This window comes from Lissotriton helveticus, chromosome 4_2, assembly GCF_964261635.1.
Source record: "Lissotriton helveticus chromosome 4_2, aLisHel1.1, whole genome shotgun sequence".
Lineage (NCBI taxonomy): Eukaryota > Metazoa > Chordata > Amphibia > Caudata > Salamandridae > Lissotriton > Lissotriton helveticus.
The window spans coordinates 5,428,064-5,452,364 of NC_136064.1; the positions used below are offsets into that span (position 1 = coordinate 5,428,064).

The 24,301-nt window shown below is 43.3% G+C and overlaps 1 protein-coding gene across 1 annotated transcript in view; it reads right to left on the reverse strand.

The window, feature by feature from the left end:
- Positions 1 to 24,301, reverse strand: part of ARHGEF9 (Cdc42 guanine nucleotide exchange factor 9) — a 231,909-nt gene that overhangs the window by 50,618 nt on the left and 156,990 nt on the right. Inside the window, exon 7 of the mRNA XM_078640104.1 lies at positions 6,826 to 7,069. Coding sequence (XP_078496230.1) covers positions 6,826 to 7,069 — 244 coding nt within the window. The remainder of the gene's footprint in view (positions 1 to 6,825; positions 7,070 to 24,301) is intronic.

The window sequence follows — 24,301 nt, forward strand, 5'->3', positions numbered from 1 at the left end:
ATTCTTGACCAGTTCCTTTTTGTCTGTAGTCCACTTCCTGCAGCTGTATTAACAATATTGTTATGGAAAATATATCAATAATATCTTTACAGTACAAAACAGCATTATATACTGAGCTCTTGGGTACTGCTCATAAATACACATTATCAAATGAAAAACTCCATAGTGCATAGATAATGCAGAGAGATCCCATTCCTTGCCTATATATTTGGTTTTTTTATGCTTCGAAAAGTATAACCTGGCGTGTAAAAAGTGTTATTGTGCAGATATTGCTAGTTTCGTTTTTAGCTAAGGTTATTGCACAATAGGATCAAAATGCACCCATTTTTCCAAAAAGGTATACCTGAAATGTCAAATAACGTGCATAAAGCTAATATCCTCACCTTGACTATGCCACTGACAATAACATTATGTGAAATTATTTCCTTATTGTAGTGTTCTTAATAAGTTAATTTCTAGGTGCAACATTGTTGGTTCTTTTATGTTGGTGTCATATAGATAGATAATCTGAAAATGACTACGTTTTTCTGGTAAGCAACAATTGAGTTACCACAGTAGAATTTTAACAATAAGAACCTTTTTATTTACGTTTATCATTATTCACTCAAATTTTCTTGAATGGGCACAAACATATAGATGTTACTAAAGTTATGCATGTAATCCTTCAACAGTTAGCTGTAAGAAAAAAACTAGCACATGCTCAACCACTCTTATAAATTAAACGTGTTGTTTAGGGTCTATGTGCAATCTGATTTTCAATATTTCTACACCTCACTTCCTAGGAATGACTGGAGACTGCGAAACATATTTGAAATACCACCCACTTTTTTGATTCATTGAAATAGTAGGCTTTGCCATGGTATATCCATGGTTCATTTTACGGTTTTAACTCTGAAAACAGAAATGCTAACAGACAATGGCTCATTCTTAAAGAGGTGGTGCTCAGCATTAATTACTGAATACCAGGTGTGGTTAATTAACGTCCCTATTATGGCCCCAGAACATTGTGAGTGCTGAGCAGCGGGAGATTGTTAGAGCTTGAGCCATCATCTTAAAAAGTACAGAGAATCATCAGTTTGCCAAAGCATATAATGCCCAATAATACTATGAGAATAAACACAGAGCAGACCCACTTCCATATTCATACTCGGATATCTCTGATATACTTTGGAAGAATTCTGGAGTGCCTTAGGCCTGGGTGTAAAATTCCACTCTGCTAGTGGAGCTTGAGGAGTTCCGAAAAACTCCGCTCCACGGAGCAGAGTTTTTTCCTCTCTTGTGCTCGCCAACTTTGAGTTGGCTAGAGCAAGCAAAGAAAATCTTACTCCAGACCACCTCCCGGTGAGATTTCCCAATGTGGGCAGTCAAGCATGGCCACTACCTCGCGCTTTGAGAAACCTTCCCTTCACGTTGAGGAAGCTGCCTCTCGAGTAGAACACCTACTCCAGTATCAGAAAGAAGCAGCGCCCTCTTGTGCTGCACATGGTGCTGTTGGTGCCGATTTTCCAGTGTAGAATAAACACCCAGTGCTAAAGATCAGCACGAACGGCAACGGCGCGACCTAACGCACTCTGCCACTTTAGGAACTCCGCGTAGCGAGGTGGGGTTTTTGGGTCACTTTGCGGAGTTCTGCAGAGTTTAACCCTGCGAACTACGCCGAGGCCTAGAGTGTTTAGGTTTATGAACAGTACCTATGATTGAAATACAATAAAATGGTTCATGGGCGATGAAATCAGGAATTCAAGTTATTGAATAGAGGAGGGATAAGGAAATGTATGACAGTCCAACAGCTATAGGCCGGAGTTATTAATTGCAACAACTGGCAGGCGTACATACATCGTCAGTAGTTCGTCTGGTGTAGTCACACAAAGATGACATTGCTTTTCAGAGTCATCTGACATCCGAATGACATAGTAATGCCTATAAACAGGGCGTGCACAGCTCCAGCGCAGCACTGCAGGTACATATCAGCGCACACTGAATCAGGCATTTCTTGAAGAAAAGGTTAGCTTTATCCAGTGCAAAAATAGGAATAATGAATGACCTACTTTGACTAAAGAGAGAAGGAGTCCTCAAGGGGCTTCCAGCGACATCATAAATCATTCCAGCAAAGCTCATGTGGTTTGGAAATGTCACCAGATACACAGAGGTGCCTCACTATTGTAATTAATAAAGAGTGGTCATACCTAATTTTATATCATGTCCAGGTTGTCCCATGCATGCTTGTATTTTTATTTACATTGAATTCTGCCGTCCATATTTTCCAACCTCCATCCAGCACATCTTCAGCTAGAATGGAGTTCCACTGATAGATTCTACATGCATGGCTCGGATCTTGTATCATCAAATGGCGAGTGCTTGAATCGCGGTCGGTGCCCAACTAAAGGCGTATGACCTGCTGAGTGACCAAAGAGTATGTAGCTTGCTTCCTGTGTCTATGTGCCAAAGCTGCTATGTGTCCAGCTGTGCTGAAAGTGTATGAATCACCTTCAATGTTCAGGTTATAGAGTGCATGAATTGCTCCCTGTGATGCGCTAACAGCTGCCAGTCACCTAGCTGCCTGAGTCCAGCTACCAACTGCTTCCGGGAACATGTCCTATTTGTGGCTAATAGAAAATGCATGCCTTGCTCCTGCTCTCCATTAGTAAACAGCACATGACTTACTCCATGTAAACCACAAACAGATGCCACATAGCTCAGTCTGTGTCCGGCCAATTGACCTGTTCTCTGTATTCAGTCAGAGGGGTGCATTAGTTCCTCCCTGTGCTCCAATAAGCAATAGGGCTTAAAGGCTGTGCTCAACTAACAGATGTTGCACAACTTGTACCCTGCATTAAGCTACACATACATATACAAATCTCCTTCTGCGTCCCACTTGGTTGTTTTATGAGCGTAACCTGCTACCAATTGGTGAATGACTCTCACTGCATCTCGCTGACATGCTTTGCATGACATGGTGCGAATGGCTTGCTATCGGTTCTTGTGCTTCCTTCCATGTCTGCACAGGAATGACTAGATGTGCAACACTGCAGCTGCCACTGAATGCACAAACCAGTTAGGACCTTCCAATGATGTTTCAATTAAGGACTATGAGCAGAAAATAATGGTGGTATTTGACCTCCTAGCCTCGATAAATATATATATATATATATATATATATATATATGTCACAGAAGAGAGCCTGTGTCTCTCGAAACGCGTCTGGCGAACTTTACTTTGAAATGTTTCCCTGATGTCTGCTCACTTGCATGTTGCAATAAAGAAACGTCTTCTTACAAAGCTTCTGAGTGGCCATTCCAAGTTGGGTTCCTGGAGTTTGGTTGGATATATATATATATATGTATATATATATATATATATACATATATATATATATATATATATATATAGTATTTATTAAAGAATAACTTCCAGGCAGCTGTATAGATGTGTCTGTCTGCCTGTAAGTTTCATATAGAGGGTTGCATGAGCTAAATAAACTCACAGATAGAAGTATACCCCAAAAGTAGGGGTATATAGGGCTTCTGTGGGGAAACTAGGGGCACTTACAAAAAGGTTGCCAAGTAATTTCATAGTGTTTGCTGTAACATCTAGCTATTTTATCACTTCCCAGTAGGGCATACTAGTTTTCTATGGGTACTCAAAAATTCTACAAGGCTGTTGAGGTTTTTTTTCTTTAAAACATTTTTTATTGTCATTTTGGAATATAACTCGAGGTCTTTCTATGGCTTGGCGATCAGGACTGTTCCTGAATCCATCATAGTTTTCTTACCTCTCCTGTTGATAAAAAAGAAGGAATTGAAAGTTCAAGGCAAGAGTATCACTAGTTTCTCCTTAAACTTTATAAAAAGAGGCAGTATAGCCAGCCAGAACCTGGTTACCGTATTACTCGGTAAGACGTTACTAGCATCTAATACTTCATGGGGGAGCAATGGGTTCTTCTGATAATTTCATGAGGCCGGAGGGAATATTCTTGACCTTCATGTCTTTCAGATACTCTATTTGTGCCAAATCTGAAACACCTTCTCCACAGGAGATGGTTTATTCTAATTTTGTGTGCAAGAAGCATATCTGCTTTATCCTCTTTTTCATAATAACATTCTTTGGTTAGTAACATATGTCTTAACATGTCACCTAAAAGCATTTGTTCCAGATCCCCTCTTAGTTTCTGCACTTCCTTTTAGAATTAGAGGAGCGTGTATATTCATGTTGAGCTCTTAATCAGCATATGTCCTTTTCTCGTGCTATCCTACAAGCTGCATCCCTTCAAAAACGTTGTGGTTTGTAACTTCAGCTCCACCTCATTACTGCCTTAGCTGCATCCCATTTAACTCAAAGGGACAGGAATAGCACATAAATTATCTAATGCTTCTCAAATACCATCTCTCAGCCTGAAAGGTCTATGAATGCATTCCCGTTCATGTGCCATCATCTTCTATATGAGATTTCATCATCATTAGATCATATTGGATTAACACAGGAGCATGATCAGACAGCAATTTGTTCCTATCTGACTCATGGGGAACATAGAAAACCCATCTCTGTGGGTGGAAAACATATCAATCCTGGAGGATGTCCTATGGCCACTGGAAAGTAATAGTCCCTCTCATAGGGTTGGTGGGTTTTCCAAATAACAATCAGGTCCAAGTCTGTAAGCCCATCTACTATTGTAGTTGGTCCACTAGAAATGCCAAATCTCTTCTTAGAGCGGTAAAGTAGGGTCTACTGTTGCACTAAAATACCCCCTAAAATCAGTGTCCTACACAATTATCTCAGTCACAGTCAAGAATATATCTTTGAAAAACAGCGACTTCGTCTTTGAGGGACCACATATACAAAGCAAGGTTATAAATTTGCCTTCCATCAATCCCTTTAGAATAAGAGGCCAACACTGCTTATCTATATATGCAGATTTATCTTGAAATCTCAAACTTTTCCAAAACAATATCATCAGACCCTTTGTTTTTGGGGGGTGCCAGAGAGTTGATACTGCAAGGTGAAGAAGAAAAGCAAGTAGAGCATGTGGACATCATCTAAGAGTAAATGGGCTTCTTGTAAAAATGCTATTGCAATATCCTTGAATTGTAGACATTTTATTAGCATCTTCCTTTTCAATTGGGAGTTTAGGCCTTGTGTTTTAAGTGTCAAAATATTGATCAATGCCATATGAATGGTATTGGGCCCACATACTGTGGCTGAATACCAGTGGCAGCTTTGGTTCCATTGAAAGGTGTCTTGTCTTCAACCATGTAGGTCATCAAATACCTCAAATACCCAGAAATAGGGGTAACATTGGCTCTAGACTGCCTGCGGAATGTAACACAAATAAAAACTTAGCAATAAAGCTAACAATACTAAATTAGTGACTCTCTTCAATTTAATAAAGTACAACATGGTGTGGGTTATTAATGCTAAAATGGAGGGGTAGCATCCAAGCAGTCACCCGGGTCTGATCAAGCCGATTCTATACTTCCCTTGCTAATCGCAGCCCCCACTTGGGAGCGGGGTTATTCCAAACTCAAAAAAAGTGTCCATCATGCATTCTAACCTATTCCCTCTATTCATACCTTTAGGAAACCCAGCAGGATCCTCAGCGACAGTACCAGGAGACAGAGCTGTGTCCTGTTTCGGCCTCATGAAGGAGTCACTTCATGACACACTTTTCGCTGTCTTGGGTTTATTTAAGGCCATGACCAGTTCCTCCTCCTGCAATTTTTAATAACCTAACTGTGAGGCTGGATCTAATTAAAAGAATCACAAAATTGATTCTCAAACTCTTTGGTGAGCCCGAAAAAGGACCAAAAAAAGCATCAAAAGATAGACTCACCTGTTGTCAGTCAGAACAGAGCCCCAAAATCACTTCAACCCTTGAAGAACTTACACATCTATTCTAGTGAGTCTTCAGTTATCAAGTCTGCCACGCTTGTATACCTTATTGTCTTTTATTATCATCATTGAAATTCTAATTCTTGCACTGTTTCAGGATTCAATTGACAATAAAAAGGCTCTCTCTCGAGCATTTCTTGGGCCCCTGAACCTCTTTAGGCAATATGCCAGTATGTCATCATTTGCTCATCCTGTGACTTCCCAGCTTGTCTCCCCCAGGGTTCAGCACCCCAGCTCTGACTCAGCCAGATCCATTCCATGGGGGCTGAAAGTCCCCACAACTGAACATTGTCATCTCAACAGCCCAGACTCCTCCTCCAACACCCAGCTCTCATTTCACAAGGCAGTGGAGCCTACAGGTCAGTATCAGCTCAACACGCACCACTCCGAACAGCGCCGCCCTTCGAGGCACACAGGCCGGGGCGGCACACTGGCATGGCCACCAATGTCCTTTTGCTTACCCTCTTCAGTCCAAAGGGGCTGCTTCTCCTTTTGGGGGTTCCACTCCCCGAAGGAGGCACTGAGGTACCCCAAAAGCCTCTCAAACCTTCACCCACGGCAATCACTCTTCAGTGGGGAGTAGGCAGCCATTTTGCTCCCCTCACAGAACAGGCTGTGCTCCTCGCCTAACTAGATCAGTGTTGCTCTGGGCCATACTGTCTCAGCCCTTTAATTCAGTGATGGACCATCCTCCACCTTTAATAAAACACTGTACTCAGTCTTGGCGATGCTTAAGGCCTATTAAGAGCCATTTACCGGATCCGAGCGTCGGCGCTCACCCGGGACACAGGCGTCCTGGTCCCTCCCTGGCCAAGCCAACCACATACACTTTTATTCTGATTTACCTAAGCTTTCTTTTAAGACATTCTCTTTGAATCATTTGAGAATAAGTGGGAAAAATCTTACAGTTCAGTTTTGGAAGATACAAGGGCATCTTACCGATCTTCTCGTCTTCCAGTACCATCTTCCTCTCTTCCCGGAAGGCTCGGAGCCACCGGAGCTTCTCCTCCAGCTTCTTCGCAAAGTATAGGTGTATGTCCTCCGTCTCCTTGTTGTGCAGCTTGAAGGCGTTTTTCACGCTCACGTTGAAGTCGTCATCGCGACCGTCATCCACCTCGATGACCTGGTATTTGTCCATGTCGATGCGGCCTTTGTAGTACAGGATATCCCTTCGGATCAGGTCCTGGGAGTGAGAGGGATGGAAGGATTTCAGTGAGTGTGGGTGCGTATTCTGATGACCGCAACAAGGATTACTGTTTAATTGATATTTAGCATGCAAGCCCATTCAAACAACCTTATTAGACTGAGATGTTTATTTTGCAAATGAGTCCCAGTGGGTTGCAGCATAAGTAGTTTGCATTGCAAATTAAGATGTTCAGTTTCATATCGCGTACAAAAGTAAGTTCAAGAAACTTTTTAATTACCTCGCAGCATTCTGCAGATTGGGCTGAGAGAGTGTCAGTGTTAAGGTCATTTTTCTGGATTATGTGACTTCAGTTTCTTTCCTTGGTTACCAATTATCTTGTTCTCTTGCTGCTTACAATAACACTGGAAGTGGATTTAGGCCTTCATTGCTATAACTACAAGGAAACAACTGCCTAAATTCATCCTTTGATAGGTGTGCTACTGCATCTGGAGGCGGTTCTGCCAATCTCATTTAGAACGTGATGTCACATTGGTCAGGAGAACAAGCAACAAGGTGATGCATGCTATGCTTATGTTTAATCTCATCAGTTGACAACTGCTCTGGCCACATTCCAATCCATTGTTTTTAACTCCAGACAGAAGCCAACCTTATATAAATCAGTACTGACATGGCTCAATCCCAAAACTGCCATGCAAGAGCACCCCAGAAGGCAACACAAGCAACCCTGACTGGTTTTGGTCTGTTTGGGCCTCATCAGTAGGATGCAGATTGAGTGTAATCCACATCTAGACATACCTTTCGCACTTAGGGTGACAACTACTGGATGTGGGTACCGGGCACACTGTGCCATAGGACTCAAGTTATGCCTCACTGATAATGACCGAAGTAGGTTAAAAAGGTTGTGTGTTGCTTGTGGTCTCTTCTAGAGAGGGCCTCAACTGGCAGTTCAGGACAATACCTGTTCCCATGAGGATCAGGGTCAGTAATGATTTGCATAAGGTGAGCCTTTGTCTAGAGTGGTTTGACGGGCATAAAACGATGGACTAGAATGCAGCTCGAGCGAATGCCAGTTGCTGAGATTAATTCTAGCATTCCATCCATTGTGTTGGTGTTGTTGCCATTAACGCCGTGTGCGGAATGCCAGTGCGGCTAAAAGCTCCCCCTGCCCCTCCCCGAAGCTTAACTGGGAGTGGCAAAAATATGGGGTAATAATTGCCCAACTATTCTGAATGTAATGAGGAGTTCTCTAAAGGTGGAATATTAATCGTTAATTTAAACTTCACCACAGGAAACACACACATTGTTATGTTATTGTACTGATTGCACACTTTAGATATTTTATTTGGATGTAAGATATGGAACATTACATAGAAATGTTACACACATACATTTCAAATATATAAACCATGCATTTTATAGGTGTTGTCTTGCACATAAAAGAGGAACCTCCCATCATTTTCATAATATTGGTGCAGTGCCGTTTTGAAATCTGATGATTGTGGGCCACCATAACTAAGTTTTGAGAGAGAACACCAACTGCAGATCCATGATAAACAAAACACTGCACAAAACATACACTTATTCAGGGTTGCCTGGTGCTGGCTCACAGCCTTGCAAGATTGTGCTTTGTCTTTTTTCGGACAGGCTATCAATGGCTCTGTTAGCACAATTGAGAAATAAAACGATGAGAATGTGTGGTGAGTACATGTGATGCAATGTGCGCTTGGCAGAGCGGTATTCAGACACTCACATACTCATTGCTGACACTTCGCGCGTCACCGGTTGTACGATCTCCATGCTCTGCAAAGGTGGCCTGGCGCGTGCCGAGAGAACACACTAGAGCTGCAGTGAACAGAGCCAGAGAGATGCATGGAGCCCCACAGTGTCGCTCTAAAATGGAGTCCTATGTCGGTCTTGTTTCTCATTAAACTAGTAAGTTGGTGTGAATATCAGATATGAAATGAACCAATTAAAATATAATCATGCACAGAGCAGAGAATCTTTAACTTGCACCCTAGGCTTCATATTTAACATCATGAAGGCAGATCTCTTAGACTTCCAGGCTGCAGGCTTTGGAATGTCCTTAACGCAACCTTTGGGGAGGAGCCCGGCAAACTACATTTCAGGAAAGTTTTACAAAACTGAGTTATTGAGCCTGGCCTTTGACTAAACTATAGACCAAGTGGCAGTGAGTGAGGAATATCGAAAAAGGAGAATACTTAAAACATACTTCTTGGAAAGCACATACTAATCAAAGGGGTCTCTTGCCCCCTTAATTTTTATTGAAATCCAACTCAATGAAACTCATTTTATCAACACTAGGAAGATGTAATTCAAATGGACCCTCCAGGATTTTAAACTGTAGCCTTGGCGTTAAACACAAACCCCTGTCGTGGATTCATCGTACCTGGCCTAGCATCGCATTTAGTTGCGGTCCTACTCTGCTACACATTTATTTAAATGGAAAGCTGCCAAGTTTAGATTTAATTTGTTACATATTTATTTAGGCTCTTTTAAAACAAGGGAAAAACCGGAACTAGCCCCACCCTGCAGCTGTGACCATTTTTCATTTCAAGATACTATGCATTTTGTTATGTTTTGTGGGTTTTATTTAGAGCCGAGGAAAAAATACCTGGTACCAGTTATGAAGGAGGAGGGTTTCACACAGGTGAGACCGGCGCTGCTCTATCTGCAATCATTGGTTAACCCACGCATTACCTTTTGTATGGCAAATTTTTTGGTTGCTGCAGCTAGGATAAAAAAAGTACACTCACTAGCCCCACCGTTACCCCTTTTTTAATTTTTGTAGGCCTAGTTTTGTGTTAATGTATTAATATATTAATGTATCTGATGGAATGGTTATATTTTAATGTGTTTGTAATGTTCCACAATTCCCTGTATGAAATGTTCTTAATTTCTTTGTATGACTTTTAATTAAGTCGAATAAAGATAATTTGACTTGAAAGCTGCCAAAAAGCTTTGACTGACACATATCACTATATAAACACATCTCTAAATAACTAAAAAACATGTTTAAGTCTCAATTTGGGCAACAATTCCTAGTCTTCACATGAAGTTTCCAAAGCCAGTGAAGATGTACAAAATTGAGAATACTGGTTAAGGACACAGCAATGGGGACGATCAAGGCACCGACATATGGAAACATTTTAATCCAAGGCTGCAGAATCTGAATATACTTTTAACAGGCTGGAAAATAGAATCCCCTGTTGGGAAACATGTGACGAGGAATACATTTTCTTGCCAAGAGCGAGAAAATAACACTAATCTGAGCAGTGGATGATCCGAATGAAAAGACATGAAACGATAACCGGCGCATTAGCATACAGTTACAGAGATGCCGCGATTCAAGATGTGAAAAGCATGAATAAAGGGGATGTGATTGATGCGGGTATTTTTAGACGGGAGAAAGCTGAAAATAACAATCCAAGTGCTCAATTTACATAGATGCCAGTCTCGTGATACCGTCTGCTTGGTGCGAGCAAGAACAAATGTAAAAATAAAAAACCAAGCAAACAGCCGAGAACAGAGGGAAAATAAAAAATCCTACTGAAAAAAACACACTGATTGAAATTGCAAAAAGGAAATGAAAACAGGATAAGGCAATTAAAGTGGTAAAAATACACACACACACATACATATATATATATAGAGCTAAAAATATAAATATATATATTTATTTATTTATATTAGAAAACAGCTTGAATTAAATTATTATTAAATATTTTGACCCTAGAAGGATGGTACTTCACTGCTGACATTGTTTCACTAGGTTCCCATACGAAATAATTTATTAATGGAGCTTTGAAATAAAAAATGTGTGAAGTTTTTGGTTTGGTCAAATTATATTTTTGTTTGTGTAACTCTGCAATTGCAATGCAGATTAAAGGTGAATCCCCCTTTGCAGGTACTCGGAAAAAAGCTCACCATGAAACTGAAGAAACTGAGAGTCATCACAGCTAGAACAGAGGTAGAGATAAAGAAATAGTCCACAACAGGGTCATTTCGTAGAAATCGAACTGGCTGGCGACAGGTGGGAATATGACATTTAAAATGGATTTAGACGTGCATATTACTGGGAGTAGCAAAGCCCTCAAATTACCGATAAAACAACAAACAAAGAAGATGAACTAAAATGATCTCCTGTTTGGGCGCAAAAATCTGGAGCCTGCAGATTATTACCTAAACCATCTATACCTGGCAAGACTAAAAATGCCTGGCAATCCCAGGACCAATAAACAAACAATTTGGGTCACATTCTGACAGGCCTGGCCGTTAAAGTCTGGAGTATGCACAGATGGAAATACTCCTACATTTGTAAACCATTTCTGTCGTTTATGGGACATACAAAGTGACCCAGGAGAACACAGGGAAGCCTCCTCCAGCTGCAACTTTCAAGCCATACTGGAAATTGTAAAATCTATGCTGGAGATGTCCCACCTGGGAGAGAATTCTGGGGTGAGATGACCTCACACAAAGGCACTTTGGGACTTTTACTAAATTAGATTCCATCACTAATGCCATTTGGAAACACAACAAGAGTTCTTTGCGTGCCTATCTCAAGAGCCGGAGGGGGGTTGCTGAGCTACATGCCAGTGGCATGTGCATACGCACAAACATAGGACGTGTTTAGTGTTCACATATTTATGCACATAGATTCACCAAGAAAGTCACGCAATCCTAAATTTGTGAATGTTTAAATTTCTCTAAATTGGTAGACTTTCTACACAAACAAATGCGCCATCTCTGTGATTTAGGCTATGTAATTTAGGAACTAGAAGAGACCATGCATATATCTAATTTCAATGCAGGTGCACAAAACAGCTTGTAAATCAAGTGTTTTAAGGTTGACGAAACAACATTGCTCTGTAACTGCTCTGCAACAAGAAATTGAGTTTGCTGATATATTCTCCACTTAAAAAGCTAGGATGGCAGGGGGTGAGGTTGGCAGATCAGAACATTTTTTAATAGCATTGACTCTCCTTTCGGAGTATTGACTCTCCTCCAAGCCTTGCACTCTTCAGAGACTTACTGACCCTGTACTAACGCATGGCTGTATCATTCATGATTCACTTGGCTACTGTTTTTTAATTTGAAATGTCACCTCCCTGCATTATTTGCTTTATATGTTTAACTCCAGCCAACTTCTCCTTATTGCATGGTGGCCCTTAGTGGCATTCTAAGCCTAGGAGATCTACTACTGACTGATTCACTCATTCATTGGCATTCCAGATCACTGAAGGCCCTATTCACAAATGTTTTTCTGCACCAAAGTATCTCTTAATAATGAATACATTTACATTTGTAAATACCACATCAGGATTTTTCAACACTCAGGTTTTATTTATGGAAACACAAATGCACCAGTTTGAATCTTATGATGGAAGCAACAGGGTTTCCACATGAGAGGGTGGGGTGGTAACCACCGGGGAGATAATTGAAAATATGACGAATGCCCGCAAATGAGTAACTTTTGGGGTAGTCATACATTTATCAATTGGATTATTTAATCTTATATACACACCTAAATCTACTCCAGTAAAGTGTGGAGTAAGTGATTGTAGTCCATAAGAAAGCTGTAAGACTCTGGATATAAATACTAATGTTTAGACAGAGGATCATCGAAGAGGACATTGTTGGCCTAATGGGTCCTACACCACATCAGTTCAATCAAACTATTGTGGCGCTGTAACATAACTCATGGCATTGAACAATGCCGTGACTCCTACTGGCCTACAATGGAAAGTCTATGCCGTATTGAACAGGTAGTTCACTGGGATTTTCATTGTCATGCTCTTTGTTTCTCATTAACAAAATTTACACTCTACAGACCTTTTTGGTCTTGTTGTCTTTTGTCAAATCCTCCGACAAAGCTGTGATTTCGGGCATAAAAATTCAATTGGGAATCTAGAGTTATCGTCAACTTTTAATCTGGACCTATACATGGTGTTAACAACCACTTTTATTTATGACTCACTAATGCCATCCAGTTTTTTAACACTAAATTGGGCCTTGTATTCTGAGCTCTACAGTTGCCGCTGCGTTTTTTAACTCCAAAATTGGCATTGTGTTTCTGAATTATAAACCACGGCTCGTGTTTCTTGATTCAAGATCCAATGTGGGGGTTCTGAAATAAAAATATTTTGTCGTATTTCAGTACTTCAAAACCGTTGTTGTGTTTCCCAACTATTACATCTTGTGTTATGTTTCTGAACTGCAACCCTGGTCTTGTTTTCTGAACTCTATATCTGTTGCATAGCTTAACTCCATATTTAACAGCATGTTTTGGGTCTCTAAACCTTCTGTAGAGTATCTAAACTTTATATCTGGCGGTGTGTTTTTGAACTCTTAACCTGAAGTGCTGTTACTCAACTCTAAACACGATGTTGTATTTTTTTTATATCTAAGCCGATATCATGTTTCTCAACTCTGTCCCTGATGTTCTGTTTCCCAACCCTACACTTGATGTGGTATTCCTGAAATATATGCCTGATGTTGTGTTTCTCAACTCTAATCCTGATGTCGTGTTTCTAAACTGTAAACCTGATGTTGTGTTCCTCAACTCTACAGATGATGTTGTGTTCCTCAACTCTACAAATGATGCTGTATTCCTCAACTCTACAAATGATGTTGTGTTACTCACCTCTACAAATGATGTTGTGTTACTCACCTCTACAAATGATGTTGTGTTCCTCAACTCTACAAATGATGTTGTGTTCCTCAACTCTGCAAATGATGCTGTGTTCCTCAACTCTACAAATGATGCTGTGTTCCTCAACTCTACAAATGATGTTGTGTTACTCACCTCTACAAATGATGTTGTGTTCCTCAACTCTACAAATGAAGTTGAGTTCCTCAACTCTACAAATGATGCTGTGTTCCTCAACTCTACAAATGATGCTGTGTTCCTCAACTCTACAAATGATGTTGTGTTCCTCAACTCTACAAATGATGTTGTGTTACTCACCTCTACGAATGATGTTGTGTTCCTCAACTCTACAAATGATGTTGAGTTCCTCAACTCTACAAATGATGTTGTGTTCCTCAACTCTACAAATGATGTTGTGTTCCTCAACTCTACAAATGATGTTGAGTTCCTTAACTCTACAAATGATGTTGAGTTCCTCAACTTTACAAATGATGCTGTGTTCCTCAACTCTACAAATGATGCTGTGTTCCTCAACTCTACAAATGATGCTGTGTTCCTCAATTCTACAAAAGATGCCGTGTTCATGATGTGGTGTTTCTCAACTCTAAGCCTAATGTCATGTTTCTCATCTCTAAGCCTAACGTAGTTCTCAACTCTACACGTGATGTATTCTTTACTCTAAAACCGATGGGGTGGTGGTGCTTCTGAACTCTAAATTTAATGGTATGTTTCTGAACTAAATAATGCAGGTGTCCATTAATTTCATACATATGCTGCCTTAACATTAAAAGTGATAACATCCATATTGTAGAACAGGCTCTCAGTCAGGGTCACTACATGAATACTCAATACTATTATTATCTTCTATCCTTCTGCTATCCTTCCGAATCCAAATAACTGACTAACCTATCCACCACTTAAAATGTACTTGCACGCTTTACTATACTAATTCAACACTAATCCTCTATAGGTCCCGGAGTAGCATGCTACTCGCCGAAAAAGTGCTTTGACGCCTCGTCTAGGGTAGTAAGTGCTATACCAATGCAATTACAATACAATACAATGTCTCCCTGTACTCATATGTTGAATCACCTCTCTTCGTTCTCTCTCCTATTTTTGTTGTGATCTTCTTTTCTGGCTGTCTCTCCCTCTCTGTCTTCTTTTGTATTGTTGGCTCAACCATGGAGATAGCATTAACTGTTCTTTTACGAGTTTCTGTTGCGCCTCATCCGGGGCAAGGCTTTTTGAAGCGCAGAATACTCCATTATGCATGTGGGCGATACATTTCTAAATGCCTGTCTGCCAACCTTTTTCCTTGCCATTGAAAATCACCCTCCACATGCCACTTCTGATTAAATGTTGGCCGCGTTAGCAGAGCATTACAATTATTTTAAGGAAACCGTACAGGTGGAGTCCCTTTGCCAAAGAGGGATTTTCCATCATTCTTGAATGCTAACATATGGTCGTGATGCGGCAGGAGTCCCCGAATGAGGCAGAGAATGGAGGTAGCTGTGAAACAGCTTAGGCGTAGAAATGTGTCTTGTTAGCCAAAAGAGGGGGTGTCGTGGGCAGAAGGAAAGTAATTGTGTGGTTGCCAAGATCATGTGGGACGAGTGTTTAAGGCTGGCGGACAATTACGGAGCTGCAATGTTCTGGAAATGTTTCAGGAGGATGCTGGGTACCATCTGCAGGAGAGGTTGTCAAGGGGGAGGCTGTCAGGAGGAAGCTGGAAAAGTTGACAAAGGACAAGATGCCTTAACAGCATCCAAGCACATTAGACTGCACCCAAGAAAGGGACAACAAAGTAAGCAAACAAACACCAGCCTTCACGCAGAAGAGGCAACGGCACATGAATAACCATTAACCACACAGAAGAAGTTTGTTCCTAGATGGAAAACAAAGTGGCACTCAACATAAGGGGAAAGAGAAAAAGAAGTATGCTGGCTGTCCAGCACGGTCATAACAATGCAGAGGGGAAAACAAGCGTACAGCATAAAAGAAAACGTACAATGGAGAGACTATTGTGAAGGAGGGAGTCAGGAGAACAACCACAGACCATCTCAGATAAGGAGAGGGGCAGAACAGCAAACACACACCATCTCAAGACATGGAGTGGGTCAGTGCTATATACAAACAAAAGCTCTACAAGAACCTGAGTTTGGTTCACTAGGTAGATAGCGGATTCAGAGGTCTGGCTGAAGCCATGTTGGAAAGAACTGCAGTCCCTACTCTGATGATAAGTCCCCTGCATGCTGGTGCACTGAATGATCACCCCATCCTTTGGTCCTCTGGCAGAGAGAGTGCATGCTCTGGGTGACCTGTGCCCAGTTGCCACCATGTTGGACGTGGTGACGTGATCACTGAGATGCAGTGCAATGTCATCTAATACATAAGAGGAATGGACAGGTACGGCTAATTCTCCTCCTGTCCTAGAAATATAAAAATGAAAACCTCCCTGGTCATCCCTCCTTGTTGCATGAAATATCACAGCTTCTCAAATGGAGGGGCGAATAACAGGATAGTATAGCAGCAGGGCGAAGAGCTTAGAGAATAAACAAATGGAGGGGTCTTTACACCAAGAATTGAAGTACCATATTTGATCTTCTTATCAGAGAAATACCTAGTTAATACACTAACTTGAGTTATGTTCCTCTTTTCAATAGAAGGGATATTTACATCCAATGAACAGAATTACAGACACTTAAATAATGTAGCTCTTTCTCGTGCTGCCTAAAGTTAGACTGTAGGAGGAGGCAGCATCGTCTTGGCCAGAAAGTCATCCAAATTTCTGCACATTTGTAAAATACACAGACACAGAACCGATGTTCTGCACACAAATGCAATCTTTGCCAGGCTGCATCCTGGGTTTCATACAGAACATAAATGCAGAGATGCTTCTGGTGGCACAGGTTTACCAGGCAGAGGGGCACCAGTCTGTGCTGCAATGGCCGAGGCTTCAGACATGTTCAGTAACCTAGACATCCGGTGAGAAAGCAAGTGAGCATGGAGAGAAGGAGCCTTCTGGGCCATTGGCTCGCCTGCCCTACTTATAAGCCGCAGATGGCAAAGACCGTATTCTGCCCTGGCCCGGCTGGCCTTCAATTAGTTCTCCCTGAATCCTGCCTTCTGACTGTAATGCCCCATGGCATTATTTTGAGGGCACAGCAATCATTACTTCCTAGACATAAAAAGTGTATATCGCTATTTGGGGTCTTGGATATGTGTCACTCAGTGTCTCCTCTTGTCTGTGATATGGAAGGGGAAAGCCTGGTAGTACAGTAGGTCAATGCACAGGGTGATACTTGGCTAATACACACACAGTAGCATCACAGTTGTGTGTATGGGAACGTCCTCCACTTTGAAGAGAGAGATGACAATATATCAACCTTACATCACATATATAATACAAAGAAAGATTTCTGACTATACTCAGCTATGAATAGCCAAAGCAGGGGTGACTAACAAAGGTAATGTTAGTTTTCAGGCTGGCCACATAAGATACATGTACTTACCATGAATATAATAGAAATAGTTGACATAGTAAGTGGTTACTGTTACAATCCTGACTGGCATAGAGAGAGCCCTCTGGGATGTATGTTAGACAATCCTTGTCAACAGCCCTCTGTCATAAAGAAGGCAAGGCTGAAAGGGACGTGGCATTCAGAGGACTTCTAAACTTGGGAAGTAGAAGGTCATAAATTAAAGGGATTTCTTCCTTTTAGATATTAAACCATGTAAGGAGTGTCTTCAGAAAATATTACGCTAAAAGTACAGATGATGGACGGAATGCTGAACAAATCAAACATTCACCCTGAGTCACAGATCTGGTTTAATCCATCGTTTGCTCACCACGCCACCCCAGTCTGGACCCAGCCTTCCATCCATCATTTGTTGCCACAGCATTTTTCATCCTAAGTGGGAACAGTATGACCAGACGTGGGTCCCTTGCTCTCTGTGCCACTGGATTCAAGCTAGCCTGACTGAAGATGGGTGATATACCGAAACCGGTCCCAGGATGCTTGTTTCTGGTCCAGGGAAGACCTGGCCTGATAGTTGGGGCCGGACTGTTCCCATGAGGAGTAGTGTCAAGACTTATTTGGTATGGCTGGGTCCAACCTGGGCTGGTGTATTGAACAAAAGAATGATGTATTTAACCTATTTCTCTTGACTGGGGGTGAATGTCTGATGTATTCAGCATCCCGTCCGTCATTTGTTGCTCCAGCATTAAAAATAAAAGCCAGAATTATTCACCAGAGAGGAAACAAGCATCCCTGAAGATGTTCAGAAGCAGTCAAATAATAGGTGAGCACTAGTAATGGTTAACCAGAAATGAACAACAGTAATGCAGTACTTTGGGGCATGCCTCAAGGGGGAGCACTGACCAAGCTTTGCTTCATCCTTCCCTTTCAGAACCCGCAAAAGACCTGGCACTGTTCGGTCACCAGTGGCTAAGCCTTGGTGGTGTTATGTTGCACTTAAGAAAAGCCAGCCCTACCTTACCTTGTGCAGCCCTTCTGTGTCCTAACCTGTCCTACCTTACCACAGTGACCCTAGCGTGCCTTATCTTACCCTACATTACCTTATATGACCCAATCCTGCCCTACCTTACCTTGCCTTACCATATCGAACTCCACTGAGCTCTACCCAATCCTGCCCTGTTTTATTGTAATATTTCACCTGATAGGCGAGGAGATGGGCTACAAGGCTTTCCAGACAAGGTATCCCTGCCTAAGGGTTGTCCAATAGTTGAATGTCCTTAGAAGGAAGCACCCTCGAGTGCTTCTGGTGAGTAGTATTCATCACAACAGAAGTCAAAAGTACGTATTACCAGAAAATGCTATGAAGATTTTCAATGCGACGCTCATAGTCTACGATACCGGGTTTGTGTTACCTATGAAGCAAAGTTGGACATCATTTTGTCATTGAAGATGGACAAGTGGGCACAACAAACTGTATTTCTAATACGTGGTAGAATGTGGAATGATTTTCCCCTGGAGACTATTTTTTTTTATCAATTTTTGTAGCACAAACTCTGCCCCAGAGATGAGGAGTCAGAACATTGTACAGTATTAATAGTCAGCATAGATCTTTCACTTCAATCGAAATATGCATCTTGGTGACAATCATCTCAGAATTATATGTGTGGTTTTAGTTTTGCCAGCAAGTTAATGCGCAAAAAGGCTTTTTCACGGCAGACTCGAGTGGTGCAGAATACATAGATGCATCCACCTTTTACAGGTGACATGTAAGGCGACTCAGAACGAAGGTTCAAGATTCTTGGAGAAGATTACCTTTCAACCTTTATCTGAAGCTGCAGCTTTAGGGATATCATTGGATTTCTTTTGGGAGGGTCTTAGAATCCACAGGGCTTCCTTAGGATGAGTATGGGTGTTTAGTTCTGAAAGTAAGGATATCTAGGTGCCAGGGATCTTTGGTTGGCAGTGCCCCCTAGGAGGGAGAGTAAGAACATGTGCCAATTTGAAGGGCTTTGCAGAGACTTCACGAGGCTCTGAATCAGAGTGGGCTTATGTGGGAAGACATATGAGGCTTCTTAGGATTGGCACTAAATGAGTTTGTTTTCTACAGTTGGAAATTAAGTCTGATGGCCTCTCCCTAGGACCACGTCGAGAGGTGTCAGACCTACAACTGAAAACCATGCAAGCAATAAATAGTAGTAAAATCACACAACATACAAACATGCCTTTTATAAGTGAGGGATGATGGGCATCAGGGAGACATGTCATTGCATTGCACTAGAATGAAATTGCTTGTGAGCTCAGAAACTGTAATATGATGATTCAAACCTGCCCAAAGAAGTAATGAGACAATTACCTATTTCTGCTGTCAGTCTATAAGATAATTCACTCCTTAGTATCACCTTTCCAAAATGCATTAGACTTACTCTATCTTATAATTCTCAGGTATCCCCAACTTCTGTTGCTTAATTTATTTTCTTTGTGCAAACAATCCATGTGTTCATTTTCTTTCTAGGCAGTTATTTTATTTCTAGGACGAGTTTACCAAACAGCGCAAGCTGCCTGGTTACAAAAGACATATTGTCTGCTTACCAAGATCTTACAGCAGACTTAAAGCTCGCCCATTCTTACACCTGGTTGGCTTTATGATTACTCTTATTTGCTTGCTGCTTATTCGCTGGTTTGCCTTGTCCCTTCCCTGGAGCCTAACTTCTGTGTCCTTTCATTGCTCATTTTCAGGGAACTAGGGGGCATATTGTCAAGGACTGGTGTTAAAATTATCACAGTTTTATCGGCAGGAAATTGCCGATAAAACTGTGATAATGGGCTTGATAATACGCCCTTGTTAATTCCCATAGAAGCCCATGTTATGGGCTTCTATGGGATTTCACAAGGGCGTATTATCAAGCCCATTATCGCCGTTTTATCAGCAGTTTCCTGCTGTAATATGTCCCTATTTTTTGTATCTGTTTAAGCCCCTCACGAGAGTGCATGTGTTTTTCTGCTGTCCCCCTCGTGTGCTTCGCCGCTCTCTGGGTTGCTCTTCGGTCTGCTTTATCCCCACCCTTTCTTTCTTTTCTTTTTGCTTCAGCATTCCACAAGTGCATGTGTTTTCTAGCTATCTCCCTGGTGTGTTTCTCTCTCCCACCCCGCGCTCCATGTTGCTGTCTCTCACCCGCCGCTCTCTTTTTCTCTCATCTGTGATGTTCTCTGCCTCGTGTGCTTTTCCCTACCTCCCTCCATGTGCTGCTTTTCCCCTTTCTCTCTCCACCTGCTTCTTTGTTACCTCCCCGCCACTAAACACCTGCAGTAATTCCTTTTTTTAATTGCCACTTTCGTGCTAAATAAAGGCTTTATTTGCCATCTACCTATCCAACTGGCATATGTTATCTTAGATTGATAAATAAAACTTTAAACCAACCGCCATCTTGCCTTATTTTGTTTTTAATTCTGATGATGCTGCAGGTTGCCCACGCAAGAGAGGGAATGGAGCCTTACGGCCAGAGCTGCTGACTTTGAAACTGGAATCCAGCGTCAATTTAACATCCTGTGATTTTTGACAAATAAAATAACCTCTCTGTGCCTTGAAATATAATTCTAAAATAAAATAAAATCTATTCTGACCTTGTGTAATGTAATCTGGTACTCATGTAAAGTGCTTCCCTTGGGGCAACTTTGTGCCATACTAAAAACAAATGTGTAGCACCACCTAGAATAATTGGCAAAACAAACTGATTGAAAAGGCGAGATCTACTGGCTTTGCAATTGCTTTTTTATGTTGTTATATTATGTGTATTTGTAAAGTGCACGATCCCCCAAAGGGGTGTCCTAGGGCTGATCGGGTGTGTGCGCAGAGCCCTGCCTAGGGCAGGTTGGTTAATTGAACGGCCAGGTTATCAGATTCTTGTGAAATTCAAGAAGAGAGGAGGAGGCGGCTCTGATGTGGAGGGGGGTCGTTCCATGCTTTAGGAGTGAGAAGAAAGGGAATGCCCGTTCTCCTGATCTGATTCTGTGCATCTGTGAAATGTGTGCAAGAAGGAATCCTGTGGAGCAGAGAAATCTGCGTGGTTGGTGGAGTCCTGAAGAGCGGAGGTGTCTGCGTGGTAGGTAGAGTCCTGCGGAGCGGAGGTGTCTGCGTGGTTGGTGGAGTCCTGTGGAGCTGAGGTGTCTGCGTGGTTGGTGGAGACCTGGGGAGCGGAGGTGTCTGTGTGGTTGTTGGAGTCCTGCGGAGCTGAGGTGTCTGTGTGGTAGGTAGAGTCCTGCGGAGCGGAGGTGTCTGCGTGGTTGGTGGAGTCCTGCGGAGCTGAGGTGTCTGCGTGGTTGGTGGAGTCCTGTGGGGCAGAAGTGTCTGCGTGGTAGGTAGAGTCCTGCGGAGTGGAGATGTCTGTGTGGTTGGTGGAGTCCTGCGGAGCAGAGGTGTCTGCGTGGTTGGTGGAGTCCTGTGGGGCAGAGGTGTCTGCATGGTTGGTGGAGTCCTGTGGAGCAGCAGTGTCTGCGTGGCTGGTGTAGTCCTGTGGAGCAGAAGTCCTTGCGAGGTTGTTGGGAGTCCTGTGGATGCGTTGTTGGTGGAGTCTTGTGGAGCGGAAGTATTTGCGTCGTTGTTGGAGTCCTGTGGAGCGGAGGTGTCTGCATGGTTGGTGGAGTCCTGCTGATACATGGTTGGTGGAGTCCTGTGGAGCGGAGGTATCTGCATGGTTGGTGGAGTCCTGCGGAGTGGAGGTGTCTGCGTGGTTGGTGGATTCCTGCAGAGCGACGGTGTCTGCATGACTGGTGTAGTCCAGTAGATAAGTGGTTGGTGTAGTCCTGTAGAGCAGAAGTGCTTGGTTGGTTGTTGGGAGTCCTGTGGATGTGCCGTTGGTGAAGTCCTGTGGAGCGGAGGTGTCTGCATGGTTGGTGGAGTCCTGTGGAGCAAAGGTGTCTGCAAGGTTTGTGGAGTCCCGTGGAGCGGAGGTGTCTGCGTGGCTGGTGGAGTCCTGCGGAGCTTAGGTGTCTGCGTGGTTGGTGGAGTCCTGTGGTGCTGAGTTGTCTGCGTGGTTGGTGGAGTCCTGTGGAGCGGATGTGTCTGCAAGGTTGGTGGAGTCCTGTGGAGCGGAGGTGTCTGCAAGGTTGCTGGAGTCCTGTGGAGCGGAGGTGTCAACAAGGTTGGTGGAGTCCTGGTGGCGGAGGTGTCTGCGTGGTTGGTGGAGTCCTGTGGAGCGGAGGTGTCTGCGTGGTTGTTGGAGTCATGTGGAGCAGAGGTGTCTGTGTGGTTGTTGGAGTCATGTGGAGCAGAGGTGTCTGTGTGGTTGTTGGAGTTGTGTGGAGTGGAGGTGTCTGAACGGTTGTTGGAGTTGTGTGGAACGGGGGTGTCAGTGTGGTTGGTGGAGTTGTGTGGAGCGGAGGTGTCTGCGTGGTTGTTGGAGTTGTGTGGAGCGGAGGTGTCTGCGTGGTTGGTGGAGTCCTGTGGAGCTGAGGTGTCTGCGTGGCTGGTGGAGTCCTGCGGAGCTGAGGTGTCTGCGTGGTTGGTGGAGTCCTATGGAGCTGAGGTATCTGCGTGGTTGGTGGAGTCCTGTGGAGCGGATGTGCCTGCAAGGTTGGTGGAGTTCTGTGGAGCGGAGGTTTCTGCAAGGTTGGTGGAGTCCTGTGGAGCGGAGGTGTCTTCGTGGTTGTTGGAGTTGTGTGGAGTGAAGGTGTCTGTGTGGTTGGTGGAGTTGTGTGGAGTGGAGGTGTCTGTGTGGTTGGTGGAGTTGTGTGGAGCGGAGGTGTCTGCGTGGTTTTTGGAGTTGTGTGGAGCGGAGGTGTCTGCAAGGTTGGTGGAGTTCTGTGGAGCGGAGGTGTCTGCAAGGTTGGTGGAGTCCTGTGGAGCGGAGGTGTCTACAAGGTTGGTGGAGTCCTGGTGGCGGAGGTGTCTGTGTGCTTGGTGGAGTCCTGCGGAGCTGAGGTGTCTGCGTGGTTGTTGGAGTCATGTGGAGCAGAGGTGTCTGCGTGGTTGTTGGAGTTGTGTGGAGTGGAGGTGTCTGCGTGGTTGTTGGAGTTGTGTGGAGCGGAGGTGTCTGCGTGGTTGTTGGAGTTGTGTGGAGCGCAGATGTCTGCATGTTCTGGTAAGTGGAGCCTAAGTTATGTAGTGCCTTGAATGCGTGTGTGGGGGTTTTGAAATGAGTGTGCTTCTTTACGTGTACAAATAGTAACAGATAAAGAGTACACACACACACACACCTTGGCACTAATTTACCTTTTAAAGAAAGTTCAGTAATCTCATTGATTGCATTATTTGAGTGAACAAACCACTTCGGGGCGCTCTACCCCGGACAGACAGGCTCCTGCCAGCCTCCCAGATGGTGGGCCCAGACCCTGCCTCATTATGAGCCTCTGATCCCAGACGGTGCGGCCTCGAACAAGTCAAGCTCGCTCAACGTCAACCAAAAAGCAAAAAAAATAAAGACGCTGTGCCTTTAAGGCATCATCTTCAGATCTAAAATCAATTAGGCTAAACTAAAGTAAAGCTCATTCTTGCTAATTAAGATTACTGTATTGGAGTCTGCATTCGTCACTGTTATCGTGCCCTGATTGCAGACATATGGGAGCTTCGGCAGAGGCAAACTCCTGGCCTCCCGCGCAATTTATGCCTCTCTTTTTTTTTCACTCATTTCTCCCGTGGGGATTTTTCACATTATCTGCATCAACACATTATTCTCGCTGAAAAACCCACGCAGCCGCCCCCGCGCCTCCTCCGAAATACCCATCAAATCCGGCGCGGCCTTGTTAGCTGAGCTCCGCGCGCGCAGCCCCGCCCCCACGCCCCCGCGCCGAGTGCCCCCCTCTTCCCAGTGATTTAAATAGATTTTGTTGAGAACATGCCCTGTTTATTGACATGAAGACGGATTTCATCAGCTGGCAGCTAAGCAAGTGATAGAACAAAAGAGCCCGCCCTACCAAACCCCCTTCTCTTCAAAGAGTGATCCGCGTTCTTAAATTCATCCTTTTCAAATTAGGGGATGGGAAAGTTTAAATTCCCGTGTATGTTGTCGTGAGAGTTGAATACAATTATCCCCCACCCCAGCACCCCTACTTGAATGTCCCTCAATACCGACCAGGTCTCGGACTACCCCAAACCAGGATTTGCGCGGAAAAATAAATCCCAAAACA